Below are 15,302 nucleotides of genomic sequence, written 5' to 3'. Positions count from 1 at the left end.
TTATGTGATACTGAACGTGCTACAAGAGAACAGAACACAAACACTCAAAATCGAGCCCCTCAATCTGCTCGTGTAGACGAGGAAACCCTCTACAGAGGAGCCCATTTCTGAGCCGGGTCTCGTGATGACGGAAGAGTTGAGATCAATCTAAAGGTTGCCGAACGTTCCTACAAAAATCCAATCAGAGCTTGATGTCAACGGATACGACTTTCGTGGCCAAACTTCAACAATCTTGTCTTAATTTTTGACGGATATTGTTGCCACTGTATCTGACCACTGGGCTTTCTGTACAGAATCTAAGAACTCTACCAGGGAGATAAGCTTGCCTTCCAAAAGTGAGTTAACCACCAAAATTATATGAACAATAATCCAGCATCCCAGCAGAAGGAACAACCCGCAGTAGAGTATTTTTCAAGCCATGAGCTATAGAATTAACAGATACCAGCCCTCAAAGAGAAAAAAAAAAGGTTCAGAAAAGCCGAGCAATGCTGTCAGCACAGGGTCACTGAAGCATCATTTAACTTCACCAAAGAGGAACTTTCCAACACACCCCAGTGGCATTTCCAGACAATCAGAAGGCACCCAAGGAATCAATCTGGACACCGGGGTGTTTTCCAGGTGGCTGAAAATGCAAAGAATTTGGTGCTTCTACAATTTTCCTTATTAATCAGGTCAGGCATTTGACACTCGAGGTGGCACAAAAATTGTTTTAATGGCAACATCCCTTTCCCCAGCTTGCCAATTACACTGGCCATGGCATTCCTCTGTCCACCCCGGCCACAGCTGCTTAATTTCAGCTGCCCCAGGCTGCACCTGTGAATCAGACCAGCCTAATCACACGAACAGATGGCAGAGGCCGAGTAGCCAGCTAAGAACTGCTATCACTTTAAATCACGTCTAATGTTTCACAGGCACCAAACAGAGGCAGCTCCCGACAGCAGTATCTCTCTGGTACAGCTAACACCAGCCCTTAATCACCACAGAGCACCCATTTCGGGGCAGAGTTGGTGTCATTCGAGAGCTAATTACACAGAACCCTGGCTGCAAGGTGAAGGCATGGCGACTCATTCAATGAGAACTGGCATTCGTTAAATGGAGTACTCTACTTCCTGGCCCGTCTACCTGGGAACTGGGCAGTCAGGGCTAGTGTTCGGGATGAAAACCTGGAGGTCCATAGCAGGTAATCTGAATTATGAGAGAGAGAGTCAGTTCACTGGGCCTACTCGTTATGTAACCTCTACCTTGCTGTTACATGTCATTATCCCCCAAGTGTTCATGGTAACATGCTATTAGGCCACCAGGAAAACACAGTTCCCAGGCATGCCAATTGAACCGAGCTGATGGAATATGACGTCCCAATCAATAACAATGACACCCACATGTGGGTACCACTTTAGAGCTTTAACTAACATTGCAAGCATCCTCACTCTACCCCCACCATCTCCCTGGGTATCAGGGGAGGGGCACTGTGATTAACATGCAACAGACCTACAACTGCATTGCCGCTTTGCCTTTTGTGCACCGATTCATCAATTTCCACTAGACAAAACAGAGTTAACTGGAAAATAAAACTTAAAAAAAAAAATCTAGGAACGACACCCCTCCCTCTTTGGGTTGTTGGGGGCACTGACTGAGCCAGCAGTCATCAAAGAGCCTGCCCAAAGCAGGAGCTCATCATCGCTGCCAGGGTCACTCACTGCCTCCCCTGCTGGAGCCAACGAACTAATTAGAAGTGAGTGATGTCTTCTGACGTACCAGGGTTTTATTATTAAAATATAATAACCTCATTAGAAGGCTGGTACAAGTCACAGTGGAAAAGATTTTCACCCACCTTATTACCCACGGTTTTATGAGCAAGATCTCTAACAGTAAAACTCCTGTTTGAAGCAGATCTGTACACAGGAATCCCTAGGCCAGTGGTTCTCACACGTAGCTGTGAGAATCACCCCCAGCGTTTCTAATTCAGTGGGACTGGGGTGGGGCCTGGGAATTTGCATTTCTAGTAAGTTCTCAGAGGACACTGAGGCTAGTGATCCGCACCCCAAGCTTTCTCTTGCCAGAAAGTGAAAACTTACATAAACCAAAATATTTCGCTTTTCGCCCAAGCTGCTAGGAGACGCAGGGACTAATCGATTCCCCACTTAAACACATTATTCCAGACGCCTGACAAGATCAATTTTCTCCTCTTCCTTGAAAAAGCCCTGGGCCTATTTTAATATCTAACTGTCTTATTATTTAGCCCTTGTTTAAATTTAATAAACTTACTAAAATCCTTTTTAAGAAAATGTAGAGTACAAATCTAAGCAACAAACATCAGTGACTCACATAAAATCACTTTGGGAACATTCCAGCCACATTATGGGAAAATACAACTAATGCTATGTTTTATCTTCTTTATTGAACAAACACTCACAAGTATTTTTCCGAGCACTACGCAAATATGAACTCACCTGGCCCTCTTTACAACCCCATCAGGTATTGTTATCATTCCCATTTTACAGTTGAAGAAACTGAGACACAGAAGTTAAATTACTCGCCCAAGTTCACCCAACTCGGGAAGCAGGATGTGAACCCAGGCTGCCCAGCTCTGAGCAGCCATGTTCTTATTCACCAAGTAAAGGCCTCCTACGTGTCAATGCTCAGTGTTCACTGCCTTTAAACAAGCAAATAGCACTCCACTCACTGGTCCCCTTTCCTATTGGCAAAGTAAGGCACACTTTCCTTATTTCTGCTCCGCATGCAATAATGTTTTAAAAGCCATGGTTTCTCAACATTAACACTGTCAACGCTTTGGATCAGATCATTCCCCTACATTGTAGGATGTTTTAACCACAACACCCCTGGCCTCTACCCACTCCATGCCACTAGCCCCCCACCCACCCCGCTGAGAAAACCAAACATTGCCCAGTGTTCCCCGGAGCAAGGGGAAAGGAGAAGAATCGCCCCCAGTTCAGAACCACTGGGTTAAGCCAAGCACCATCGACGGTTATAAAGAAAACCAGGATGTTATGTGTATCTACTAGCTTTGTGTCTCCGAACAGTGAGACACCGATGGGAAAAAAGAAAACCAAGGAAATATAAGTCATAACTACTTTCAAAAGACAGTGGCTACTGACACGGTAAGAAAGGACAAACAGTAGAGAAGCGTGTACAGGAACACTGGTTTATTCTCAGATTTGAAAGTCAGGAAAGTAGACAGAGCAGAGAAAGGTGGGGGCTGCAGCCACCACATCGAGAAGAGCCAACAAGAAGACAGGTGAGAGTCGGGACTTCCCCCCGAGCAATCCTCTGTTGGGAGGTTCAGAGACGGCTGCTACTTACTCTTGTTGTTACTGTTCTCACTGACAAAATCCTCGGAGCCATCTGTGTCGTCCTCATCATCTCCGGATGAGATGGCATCTGTATTCAAAAGAACATACCCATGGTTGTGTTTTTGCCAAGCAAAAGGCCACAATCATCTACAATTTAGTCCTTCCGGATAGGGAATTCAACAACCCAGGAACCCACGCAAAAAGTCTGAGACCATGTTTAGTTAAGATGGTTTTAATGGCTTAAATTTTCTCTCCATGATGACAGTTGGTCTATATTATGATTCCCAATGTTTTCTGCTTTCACGTTATTTAAACATTTTATAAAATTAGATATACTGAATCTGGATTTTAAGCTTCAAACAGTCTTCAAGTCCCCAGCAAATTTACTGATTGCATAATCGCCAAAGATTCTTTCCAGCACAACCTTTTAGTGTTTGGGGTTCCCTTCAAGAAAGGAATTAGTCTCCAGAAAAACTTAGCCCCTGTGTGGCCTTCCAACCGTTTACTAACATTCTGAAAGCAAAACTGTAAACTCGGCCACCAAGGGGTCTATGCAGTCCCCCCTCACTGCATGGAAGAAAAAAATCCAGGAGAGAAACTCAAATTTTAATAAAAGGGATGAGAAATCTTCAGCATCCAAATTTCAGTCCTATACTCTAAATGCCAAGGACGCCACGCTGGTATGGGGGTGTGAGGGGCTGGGGGGAGTATGTTTTTACTTATATAAAAGCATGCTGTCTTAAAAGAAAAATGTTACTTTGCACATGAGAATCCTGTCCTTTTTAACAACCAGCCTCTCTAATACACCAGGTCCTGTGGGAGAACTTCAGAAGCAGGTCAGTAACAAACTATGAAGCTCTGTGCCTGGCATCCAATCAGCAGATCCCACTATGATTTCACTTGTCCAATGAAATTTTACCCAGGAAACGGCTACAGAGAAGAGAGAGAGCAGAGGGGCTCGCAGGCCAACTCACCTGTGACATTCACCATGAAGTAGACAGTTTCACTGTCTACAGTCCTAGCAGCAGTACAAGCATAGAGGCCGGAATCTCTAGGCGTGGCACCTTTTATCTGCAAGTATTCCCCAATAAGCACTGTCCTATTGTTGGGCCCCAAGTGTACCCCATCCTTAGTCCAACTGATCATGGCGGCATCTCTCAACTGGCAGCGCAACTCTAGCGACTCCCCGGGCGCAGCCACGTAAACTTCTGGTTGGGAGATTTGGTATTTGGTTGGTGGCTCTGTAGAGAGGTGGGAGAGAGAAGATGGAGACAGATGGGAAGGAGCAGAAGGAGAGAACGTCCAACAAAGGTCAATGGAGGCCCCTTTATTCGCAGGACAGCAGTTCTTGTTTTGCAAATAGCCCCGGCAGGCATTGGCCTCTCCCCGAAACCCCAGGAAATGCAACCCCAAGAAAAGGGCCTTCACACACAGAACCGAGTATCTGAAACATGAACCAGAGGAAGCACCCAGCAGAAGCTGCCCCACTTAGTTATTACCACAAACTTATAGGGATTTAAACACAAACCCAAAACCCAGCATGGATGGATATTGTACAAGAAAACTTTTAAGTCGATTGGCAATCAGAGCCTGCTTGCAACGGAACCCTCCTGAGAAATTCCATTATTGGGGTGTTTTTTTATGTGGAAGGACGTGTGTTTTACAAAATGTGTCATTCAATGACTGCATGGCTGTGTGTCTACACAAACACACACACACACACACACACACACACACACACACACACTTCTATTTATTTGAGCGGGACGTTGCCTGTTGTCACAAAGCCAAGCTTCTTGAAATGCCTCAAACTCAAGGCAAACCAATGGGTCCTTCTACAAAAGGGCCACCTGAGTTTTCACGAGCTCTCAGATCAGAACTTTGCCGGTCTGGAGATTTAATTCCGTGCTGGGTGAGCTGAGACAAGCTGTTTTTCTTAACATGATAAAAGCCTGCAGGCCTTAACACCAAGAACAAAAAGAGGAAAATGCCCCAGACAGCCCAAAGGTGGTCTCCATGGAGCTCAAACTGATCCTGAAGTGAAACCGCTGGGCACTGCACAGTGAACGAGAAGCCTGCCCTGCCCGCCAGCCCCCACCACATATCCTGGATTCCAGCCTCCTCACGCCCCTGCCTGTGAATCCTTAGGACTACGCATCCCTTCCCCACTTCCCGCCCCCAAACTCAATTCATCCTTCAAGGCCCAAATCCCGCAGTGCCTGCCTGGACAAGGGACTGTCATCTATCAGCGGACCCAGAGCGAAGTGGATGCACCCTCCTCCTCCATCTGCCCTCTTTACCACGTCCTTGATGAACTTGTCCTGTCTCCTGAGGAGACACCAAAATCCTACAGGGAGAGCTCGGGTCTCGTGGCTCCTTGGGCGTCCCTTCCCTCTCCCGGGGCCATAGGTGGCACACACATGGATCGCAGTACCCAAATATGCAGGGCAGGATGGGACCCGAGAGGGCCCAACCCATGTCACCTCTGTGAGCCGAAGTGAGAAGGAACAATGAGCCTGTAAGAACAGCCAGAGCCACTGATGGCCCCCACGAGGGTTCGTGGGTCAGCTTTCATACCTCACAGGGAGAACTAAGAATGGTACCCGGAGTCCCAGGCCCAGAAAACACAAAGCTTCCAAGCTCTGGCGCAGCTCCAAATCTGGGCAACATCACAAGGCAACTGTTTTGCCTTCTGAGTGTGGTCTATACAAATCTCCCAAATAAGACTGAAATAAAGGCGCTTCACGTTTCAGTCCCATTGCTGAAGGAACAGTGAGGGTGGCATGCGTCTGGTTCTAAAAATCCTCCTGACCACCTCCAATCACAGCCAACACAGAGGCATACAAGCCAAGAGGGCTGTTGAACAGGACGTGAACATCAAGAGAGAAGCCCAGCCAAAGGAAGAAAACAGAAGTCAAATTTGACATGAACGAACACGCCCCAAAACAAGGGCAGAGAGCCCCAACTCACAGGCAGGTTATGTTCCAAACGTTTGTGTTTCTCATTGAACAATTATTTAATGAACACCTTCTATGGGCCACACTTTATTCTCGATGCACAAGGAGCCACAGCCAACAAGACTAGTCCCTGCACTTAAAAGTTGGGGAGCTTTAGTTACAGTGGGGGTGACAGACAATAAACATAAAATCTACAAAACATACAAAGCATGGAGGTGGTCTTAAGTGCCAGGAAATACACAGCGAGGTGGCACACAGGGAGATGGTGGGTACTAGCTCCTTCTAGAGCAGGAGTTGGCCAACCCCCGCCATTGCCTGCTTCTGTAAACAAGTTTTATTGGCACACAATTATGCTCATCTGTTTGCATCATGAAAATTGTTGTCATTGTCTGGGGCTGTTGTGTTAACATCGGCAGAGCGGCGTAGTTGCTTGCAAGAGAGCCTACGGCCTGCAATGCCTACAATATTTATAGTTCTGACCTTTACAGAAAGTTTGCCAACCCGAGTGGTACAGGATGGTCAGGGAAGGCTTCTCTAAAGAGAAGTGACGGGGAAAGGGCTGTTGCTGGGAACTCAGTGGGCAAGTCCTCAGGCCACAGCTTCCGAGGCTAATAAGTCCTCATGAAGCAGAACTGAGTCACTAATAGAGATATTTTGAACTCTGGATCCTACGCAGAAAAGGGAGAGGGAGAGAAACATGGGACAGAGGGGAAGAAAAGGAGGAAAAAAATTCAGTTTGACCCCAAATCTCAGACCATCTCCCACTTCCAACGTCCTAGAGTCACAGATTCATGGAACACCAGAAAGGACAGGGCGCCAAAGGCCACATGGTCCAAACCTTTTTACACCTGTTCAAAGCAAAGATCAGATGTCATTTGGGTCCCCTGTTTCCAACAACTAATTACAGAAACAGCATCCACATCATTAGAATAAATTTACATTGATTAGCCTGGGTCATAAAATAATATTTACTAAGACCACATTGTGAGATCAGCAAGTCACCGAGAATGTTACGGAATTTGCTTTCCTCTGAGCCAGAACTGGTCACCAAGAGATTACTGAGCAGGGAAGTGGCTGGATAAAAGCAGTAACGCTTCCCTCTCTTAAAGGAGAGACTGGGACCCAGGCAGCCAAACTGCTTCTGTCCTGGCCTTCAGATCAGGAGAAGCTATGTCCCTATTTCATGGAGGCAATGGCATGCTCTACGACTGTTTAAAAAAACAGACACTTGTAATTACGATGCAGAAAAATCTCTCTCCGAATTGGGTGGAGTTATGATTTCTCCGTTTTCAAAAGAAACCATTTCACTGAAAATCCTTTCCTTCACCTGATACAGGTAAACCACACAGTCTTGCTGAAACCAGAGGTGCCTGAAATGCTGGACCAGTGTCACCAAAAGGACACCACCTCCTGTTGGAGGAGGAGAAGCATGGTACAGGGGCGCCTCAAGGGCAGGGACCACGTCTCCCTGGGGGCTAGACACATCGGAGATGCGCCAGATAAGTGGGTGCTGCCCTGCATGAAAAGTGGAAGCCTTGAGTTCCAACCCCACTCTGCTCTGCCTTCATCTCTCATCCTCAAGGTCATCTACTGACAAGCAAGAAAAATGCCCGAATAACAGGGTATTATTACTCATAGGGACCCAACCAACCACATGAACCTGATCTTCCAAACTATTATTTGTTGGCTCCATGACAGTCACCATCACTGTCATTCTTCAAGGCTGAAGACACTTGCCATGACCTCAAGCACCACTATTTTCCGAGGCTAATCAGAGAATATTTGGATTTGTACCTCCATAGATACAAAATGATTTTCCTGACGGGCTCCCATCTCAACGGACCAGTAAGATGACTTGATGTACTAAAAATGATTTTCATTTCCATTTAAACCCAGTCAAAACTGTCACCCAGTTTTCTGATTAGATGATAAGCTTCAAGGAGAGTAAAATAACTCTCCAAAATATACCAGTAAGATAACGATGTTCATCCACACAACTGAGTCATCCCCCTTCCAAGTCTGAAACCAGGAACTGCTGCCGTGGTAAATTCAGAAAGCTTATGCCTCCCTTCCCTAAGTGACCACTTCACAAAAGGCTCATCTGGGGTCCCCGGCATCCTTGGTGAACCTCAGCAGAAGCCAGCAATATCTCTGCATATGTTAGGACTCCACGTGCATCATAGGGGGAGGGGCGAAGGGGCCGTTAAAAGCAAGAGAAATCCAGGAGAGGGGAAAGAGGTTGGGGAGAAACAATGCCAAGAACAGGGAGGAGAGTGAGTCAGGGGGAGGGCCAGTGGGTCACAAGACGGGGCACAATGCCACAATGATCCCCTCCCATGCCACCCAGCAGCTCCCAGGGGCCACGCTTGCAGGTCCCTGCATCAAAGACATCTCAGGCCAAGGTGCCAAGAACAATGGAACACAGCCTGGAACCCAAACAGCCGGCTCAGTGGAAGCAATTCTGTCCCCACCCCTGCAGTGAGACCACTCGGGGCTTTGGTTTCTCTTCCATGCTTGAGTCCTTTGGGTGACTTCCCTGCAGTGGCATTTACCTCCCATTGCTCTGTGGGAAGCCATGACAATTCGCCAGCTCCCTCTGACTTCGTCGGTGTCAGCACCCTGCCTCTGCGATACCCTAGCAGCCTCCCTAACTTCCATCGCCTTCCACCCACACAGGCCAGTGCCTCACTTGACTCCAAGGTGCACAGCACAACCTGATGGCTGACACAGGGCAAGGTACTCCCTGGGAGATTTAAACAATACCTCCTAGAGCAATATTAACATTCGCTGGATTTATTGGCTCTGGTGCTACGGCGTACCTTTAACCTTTCTAAGGCAGAGGTGAGGGGAGAAACCCACACGGGCTCACAGTCCAACATTTCCTTCATCCCTTCTTGCCAAAACACAACGAGGGAAGGCTCCAGAAGCCACTTTGCTACACACCAAATGCTCCTTCAGAGGCTTCCACAAACAAAAAAGTATGTTTCCACACATCTTTCACGATACAAATTAAAATTTGAAGAGAGAAAGGTGGAACAAGCACACACTAGTGTTGGCCATTCTTTGTCACTGGTACCTAAAATTGCTAGACAAACAAGGCAAAGAGTTTACCTTCTGGGAGGGCTCGACACACTTGTTTCTACCTGCTGCCACCACACAACTGGCGGCCAACAGCTCAGCTCTGTAGATGTTTAGTTGCATCCATCTGAACCTGATCCCCAGAAGTTTCAAACATTTGAGAAGCGCCAGCAGCATGCGATCGCATGGCTTCTTTTCCATAAATTGACTACCCTGATATTTAAAAATAGCAGAAAGAGATGGGCACTTCTATAGCTAGCCCAAAAAGGAAAGGTGTGAATAACAGCAGTCATGGCATAGTCTGTGTCATTCCTACCCTGAGCTGGGTCTCCTTCCCTCCCCTCTAAGAAACTCCTCAGGCCATTATGCCCCCAAAGCCAACGGGAATTTAGAACTGAGGGGCAGTGGGCTGGGAAAAGAAGGAACCTGAGGCAGAGGCTACCTGACTCTCCAGTCCCTTAGCAGATCAGGGTAGAAGAGGTCATGACCTCCTGTCTCGGTGTGACGTCATGCTGATGTCACGAGCTACAAGCTGCATGAATATACCTGTCGGGCAATAAGCCCAGGGAAACCAATTCTCGCTGTGTGTGAGTAAAGCCCTAGGAGGAGAAAGCTTGTGAAATCCAGAAAAGGCTGTGGTTTGTGTGACTGCACTGTGCATGTCCAGCTGAATTCTTCACCAATGTCATCTTAAGACAACTGAAGCACTACCGAGAGTTGGAACAGTAAGCTATTTCAGGTAACACTTTATGTTGCCAAACCAGCGATAGCAGCACTTCAGACTGTCACTTTTTATAATGTTTGCCTATAAACTTTTCCCGTGTGGTTTTTGAAATGGCGCCCAAATGCAAACAGAGAACAGATGGGAAACCCACGTCTTGCCCTGTCCAATCGTTTCGTGGGGAACAGACAACAGATTTAAACAGTTAAGGAAGAAAAAAAAGCCAATGGGACAACTAACTAGATCACATTTCACAAATTGAGCCTTTTCTGGGGTTTCCTCAGGACGGTGTCTTTTCAAATGTCAAGACTAATCACAGCTAAGAAACAGGAACCCCAGCTTCAAGGATACCGTGGGGTCACCCCTAGATTGCATCCCCCTGAGGTTTCTTTCTTTCAGAAAAGTCAGGAGTGTTCAGGCCTCAATACATTCCTCCAGAAAGGGGGAGAAAGAGAGAAATCCAGAAAGAGATTCCTCTGGGAGAGAAGGAGGGAAACGAGAGAAGGGGAGGAGAGGGAGAGACAGACAACAGGCAGGTATGTGTCAGACAGCGGAGGCGTGTGCTGTGGAGGCGGGTGTGGGCTGGGGCTGCAGGGATAGACCTGGAGCTCTTGGCACAGCTCGGGGCTCCCACGGGAACTGTAACTGAGCATTTGGGGCAAGACCAGTGAGATGGCCTGGGTTTCCAGGTGCCGTCCAGGTATTCTGCCACCTTGTACAAGAGGAATAAACATCACTGCTGCATGGGGCTGCCAACGTCTTGGCAGAAGAAACACACAGAATGAAGCGGCAAATGTCACTGCAATGTCACACAGTACACAAAACACAGGCAAGTAAGTGGCAGCTGGTCCTGTCTGTTCCGGCTGACCTCAACTCGCCCCTCCGGGTCTTTAAGATGGCCTGTAGTGGACACGCCACAGTCCCGGTAAGACGTTTTAACGGGCCAATACCCAATTTTTTGTCCATTGGAACGGCACACAGAACCCTCACATACACAGCACCTCTGCCGCCTTTTTTACAAGCTTGAATCAAGGGAGTCTGGACAGACAGACACCTGGCACTCCAGCAGCTTTTCAATGTTTCACGGCACTAGGCACTTTGCTATGGCACAGTGTCAATCTAGTTGGCATCAAAACTTACCAACAGAAAGAGATAAAGCTACTGAGGTCCCCACCATCAAGTCAGAAATGACAGCCCTTGCGTGCCCTGGCATGGGGGCCCTGCTGACACACAGACAAAGACGACGGCAGCGGCAGAGCTGGCTGTTTCAGCTCACACGTCCTCAAAGCTTCCCCTTCACAAGAACAGACTTGCAGAAGGAAAAACAGCCTGACATCAAACGGAGGCCTTATAAGGCATAGGTACTACTTGTCCTGAAATGGGGGAGGGAGAGACAAATGCGCTGCACAATAGAAAACATGAAAATTCTCTTCCTCGAGAAATGCTGCCAGCATAAAGATGGGGGACAAAAAGAAGTCAAGGCAGGTAAGTAAGCAGGGTGAAAGGCTGCAGCTTTCTCTTTCCAATCAACTGTCAGAATGTCTTGTGGACACACGTCAGGACTTAAAACTCTCCTTGTCAGTATCACGGGGCCGTAACCACCACTAATAGCTACCTCTGCCACAGTAGCTTGGCTGTTCCAGACTGGCTCACATTCCTCGTGACCAGATGGGATAATGGCTAATGTCTCCAACGTGGTAACCATTAAAAATTATATATTCAGGCACACCCCTCGTATAATTTAGGGCTGTGTTTGACAAACACGGTGAACAGCTCTCCGAGTTTGAAAGAGACAAGAAAAATGTAGAAATGGCACCATGCTTAAGAATGTACGCATTTCAGAGGGAGGCGCCAAATATTCAAGCCCTATTTTGTCAGCATCCCCTCTCCTTGTGATTCTGACGTTTTAGGCTGTTAATTATTGTGTTCTCCAAAAGAGGGGAAAGGAAAGGGGGGGAGAGGGAGGGAGGGAGAGAGGGGGAGAGAGAGAGAGAGAGAGAGAGAGAGAGAGACAGGGAGACAGAGACAGAGAGAGACAGAGACAAAAGGGGAGGTTTTCTCCCTGGTCACAATACTTGGCATCAAACTCACATTCACGAGAGCAAAATTCCCACTGGACCACCAGGATACATGTAGGTCGTGAGCTCGTGTTGTCTGCATAAAATCACTAGACAGTGGCAGCTTTTTGAGCGACAATTTCAAAACTGAACCCTGTGGGCACAAAGCATTTCCCAAACATACAGGCCCTCGATGACCTAGTAGTGCCCGGGGAGCAGAAACTGGCACTGCAGGTTATGTCCAAGGGGCTCAGCCCTCAGGTCAGATGTGCAATGAGGAGCCTACGAGCTCGCCCCCCCCCCCCCATCCAGACTCCAAACCGCCTGCCTTCCGGAAACACGCTCGCCAGACATGGTAGAGGAAGCTGGCACTTCTCAGCACCTACAGGGCTTCCTAGGGCACACTGTTCTAGGGGACACCACGTCATTGAAACGTTGGCCCTGCCGACCTATGGAGACCACTGGGAAATCTCTGTCAGCTGGAAGGTTCTGTACTCCCTGTGTCATCGAAAGCAGGAAGGGAATGGTGGGGCCCCAAGGTGTTTGGCCTCATGAGGAGCTGAAGAAATGAGCGGGATTTGCCTGACCTTTATTGACACAATCTTTAAGGACAAGAGTGGCCCTGCAGAGGTGTCACCTGTACAATAAACACACGTCATCTCCGGTCTGAAAACCTAACCCTCTGTCCTGATGACAGCACTTGCCCCTGTGGCAGCCTCTTTATTGTATAAAGGGACAAGCCATCTTTCTAATCAGATGCTCCCTCAATTCCCATGGCTATTCCCTGAGCCCTTCGTGGTCCCTGAGCATTAAGACTCCAGTCTCATTTCTGTCCCCTCCCTGGTGACTCTCCAGAAAAAGCAAGGAGAGGCTGGAGGTGTTAGAAGTACAGACCAGACTTTAGAACAGACCCAAGTCCCAACTCTGCCACTTACAAACTGTGTGACCTGGGACAAGCCCCTCACCTTTCTAATCATTTCCCATTTCTTCACCTGCAAACCAAGAACAATACGAAATGAGATGGTGCACAGAAAGCCCCTAGCACATGGATCTGCCACCAGGAAGCCTTCCAAAGGAAATCATTATTCCTCAGCTGCAGGGGGCTCAGCACGGAAGAAGGAAAAGCCACGTGACCAGACCAGGTCTTCTCAACGGGGAAAGATGGGGACGTTAGAAAAGAGGAACCTTCTACTCTATTTCTAGAGCCCCAACACACAGTTTAGTCCTTAATTATCTACAGGGCCATTGTGTTTTCTGTGTGTGTGCGTGTGCGTGCAGGCATGCGTGCAGCATTCTTAAGAACGGGAACGTTCCATGGGGGTCTTCTTGTTCTTCTGGAAACCTCCCTTCCCACCCCTCCCGCATCTGTGGATAATCTCAGAACTCCATCTCTGCAGCTTCCCCACCCCCTCCATGTTAATGCCACTCAAGTCCCTGCTTGCAGGTTCATATTTCTACGTGCCCGAGGGAACACATTACCTGGATGTCTACAGAGGGCCTCATCCAAAATAGGCAAGTGACCTTTCTCCTCCTCCTCCTCCTCGCTCAATGCAGTCGCCAGGGAACCTCAAGCCAAGCTCCCAGTGGACCCCACAGCCTCTCTAGTCCCTCTTGCCTCTCAACCCATCAGTCCCCACACCCCCTCCCTATTCATTTTGTCCCTGAAACAGCTCTGAAAAGAAAGGGCAAGATTTCACGCCCACAGGTCCACTGCAGGCCTCTACCACCTCTCCAAAAGACCTCTGTAAGCTCTCTAACCCATCACCCATGGTCCTACCCACCATGGAGCACCAGAGTGACCTCATGCAAAGCAAATCTAACCTCCATTTTAAAAAGAAAAGAAAAAAGAAACAGACCACTTCATGCTTTGACAGGGTAAAACCCAAGGGACATCACCTGCAAGGCCCTGGCTGCTCCCGGCCCCAGATCCGTCTCCCTCACACCTGAGGCTTGCCTGTCCACACGGGCGCTGTTCCTTCTCCCTACATCCCCCGTCCCACAACTCTACCTGGCAAGCTCCTATTCAGCCTTCAAAGCCCAGCTCAAATACCTCCCTGGGAAAATTCCTGATTCCCATTCAGACAGACTGCACTGCTCCCATCTCCAAGACACCAAGGCCTTTGTTTCTCCAACTGGTATATACCCAACAGGTACTTCTTCCCCTGCCCACCTACCCACCCATTCCAACTGAGCGCTTCTGAAGGGAGAATCAGCACACAGCTCACAGACTTTATTTTGCATAAAGACTACCTGGACAGTTTGTAAAAACACAGCTTCCTGGGCGCCACTTCCCAAGTTTCTGGGTCAGTAGGCGTAGGGTGGGGTCTAAGATTCTGAACACCCCACAAGTTCTCAAGTGATGCTGATGGTGCTGGTCCAAGGGCCACACGATGAGCCAGTCAGCTCCAGTGTCCAAGGACAAGAGTTTGTGATGAACCCTGTCAAACTGGGGGGCCCTTTCCCATCGCTGAGCTTCAACGTCCTGGTTTATAGAACAGGAAGACACCTATGGGCTAGCCTGCTGCCAGTCAGGCACCACAAGACAAAACCAGAGGCTGCTTGGGGCCGCCTTTATAAACCCTAAAGTGGGGATACATCTGAGAGAAAGCAGCCCTCCCCTCGGTGGGGGTCCCCTGGCAGGGGTCCCCCTGCCTGCCTGTGGCTCCACACTGGCCAGGGCAGGCCTGGGTCCCTGTTTGTGGGTTGTAGATTAATACTGACTCATCAGCACAATGTTTTTTTCCAACCACAGGGGAACCTCAATTTGCATTCCTCTGACTTTAAAACAGGGTTTTCTTTTAAATGAACAAATCTGTCACATCAAATATACGTCCGTTACCCAAGTGGGGATTTCTGGAATGTTCCCAAATGGAACTAAACATCCAAGGACCTTGTGAGTCGTCATCAACACCATGTACCCTGTTTGATCACTTCGGTAAGGGAAGAGGCCTGTGGTTGGTTAAAATACCATCTGCTATTCATTCAGCCAACCAAGTTGAGACGCCTGGTAGTGGTGTGTGGCAGTACAGTAACCCCTCGCAATTCCCCTGAGAACAGGATCCCAGCAGGGCTCAGAGGTCACTTATCACAGCCCCATAGCATGGGGTGGGGGTGGGGTGGGGGTACCTCGCATAGCTCACAAGCTTGAGGACCTGGGTTACAGCGGGTGGAGTACTCG

General features: G+C 48.4%; 1 protein-coding gene across 14 annotated transcripts in view; it reads right to left on the bottom strand.

The window, feature by feature from the left end:
- Positions 1 to 15,302, bottom strand: part of FGFR2 (fibroblast growth factor receptor 2) — a 100,420-nt gene that overhangs the window by 69,847 nt on the left and 15,271 nt on the right. For 8 of the 14 annotated variants that reach the window (XM_019752939.2, XM_019752934.2, XM_019752937.2 and 5 more), the window contains exons 3-4: positions 4,286 to 4,552; positions 3,322 to 3,399 (exon numbers count right to left, since the gene is read on the bottom strand). The exons of 3 other annotated variants lie outside the window; for them this stretch is intronic. In XM_019752939.2, the coding sequence (XP_019608498.1) occupies positions 3,322 to 3,399; positions 4,286 to 4,552 (345 nt within the window). The remainder of the gene's footprint in view (positions 1 to 3,321; positions 3,400 to 4,285; positions 4,553 to 15,302) is intronic. 3 more of the 14 variants (XM_019752941.2, XM_019752943.2, XM_019752949.2) reach the window with 1 other exon arrangement.

Source organism: Rhinolophus sinicus, linkage group LG07 (assembly GCF_036562045.2).
Source record: "Rhinolophus sinicus isolate RSC01 linkage group LG07, ASM3656204v1, whole genome shotgun sequence".
NCBI lineage: Eukaryota > Metazoa > Chordata > Mammalia > Chiroptera > Rhinolophidae > Rhinolophus > Rhinolophus sinicus.
The sequence above is the reverse complement of the archived record's forward strand: the minus strand, read 5'-3'. Positions and strand labels throughout refer to the sequence as shown.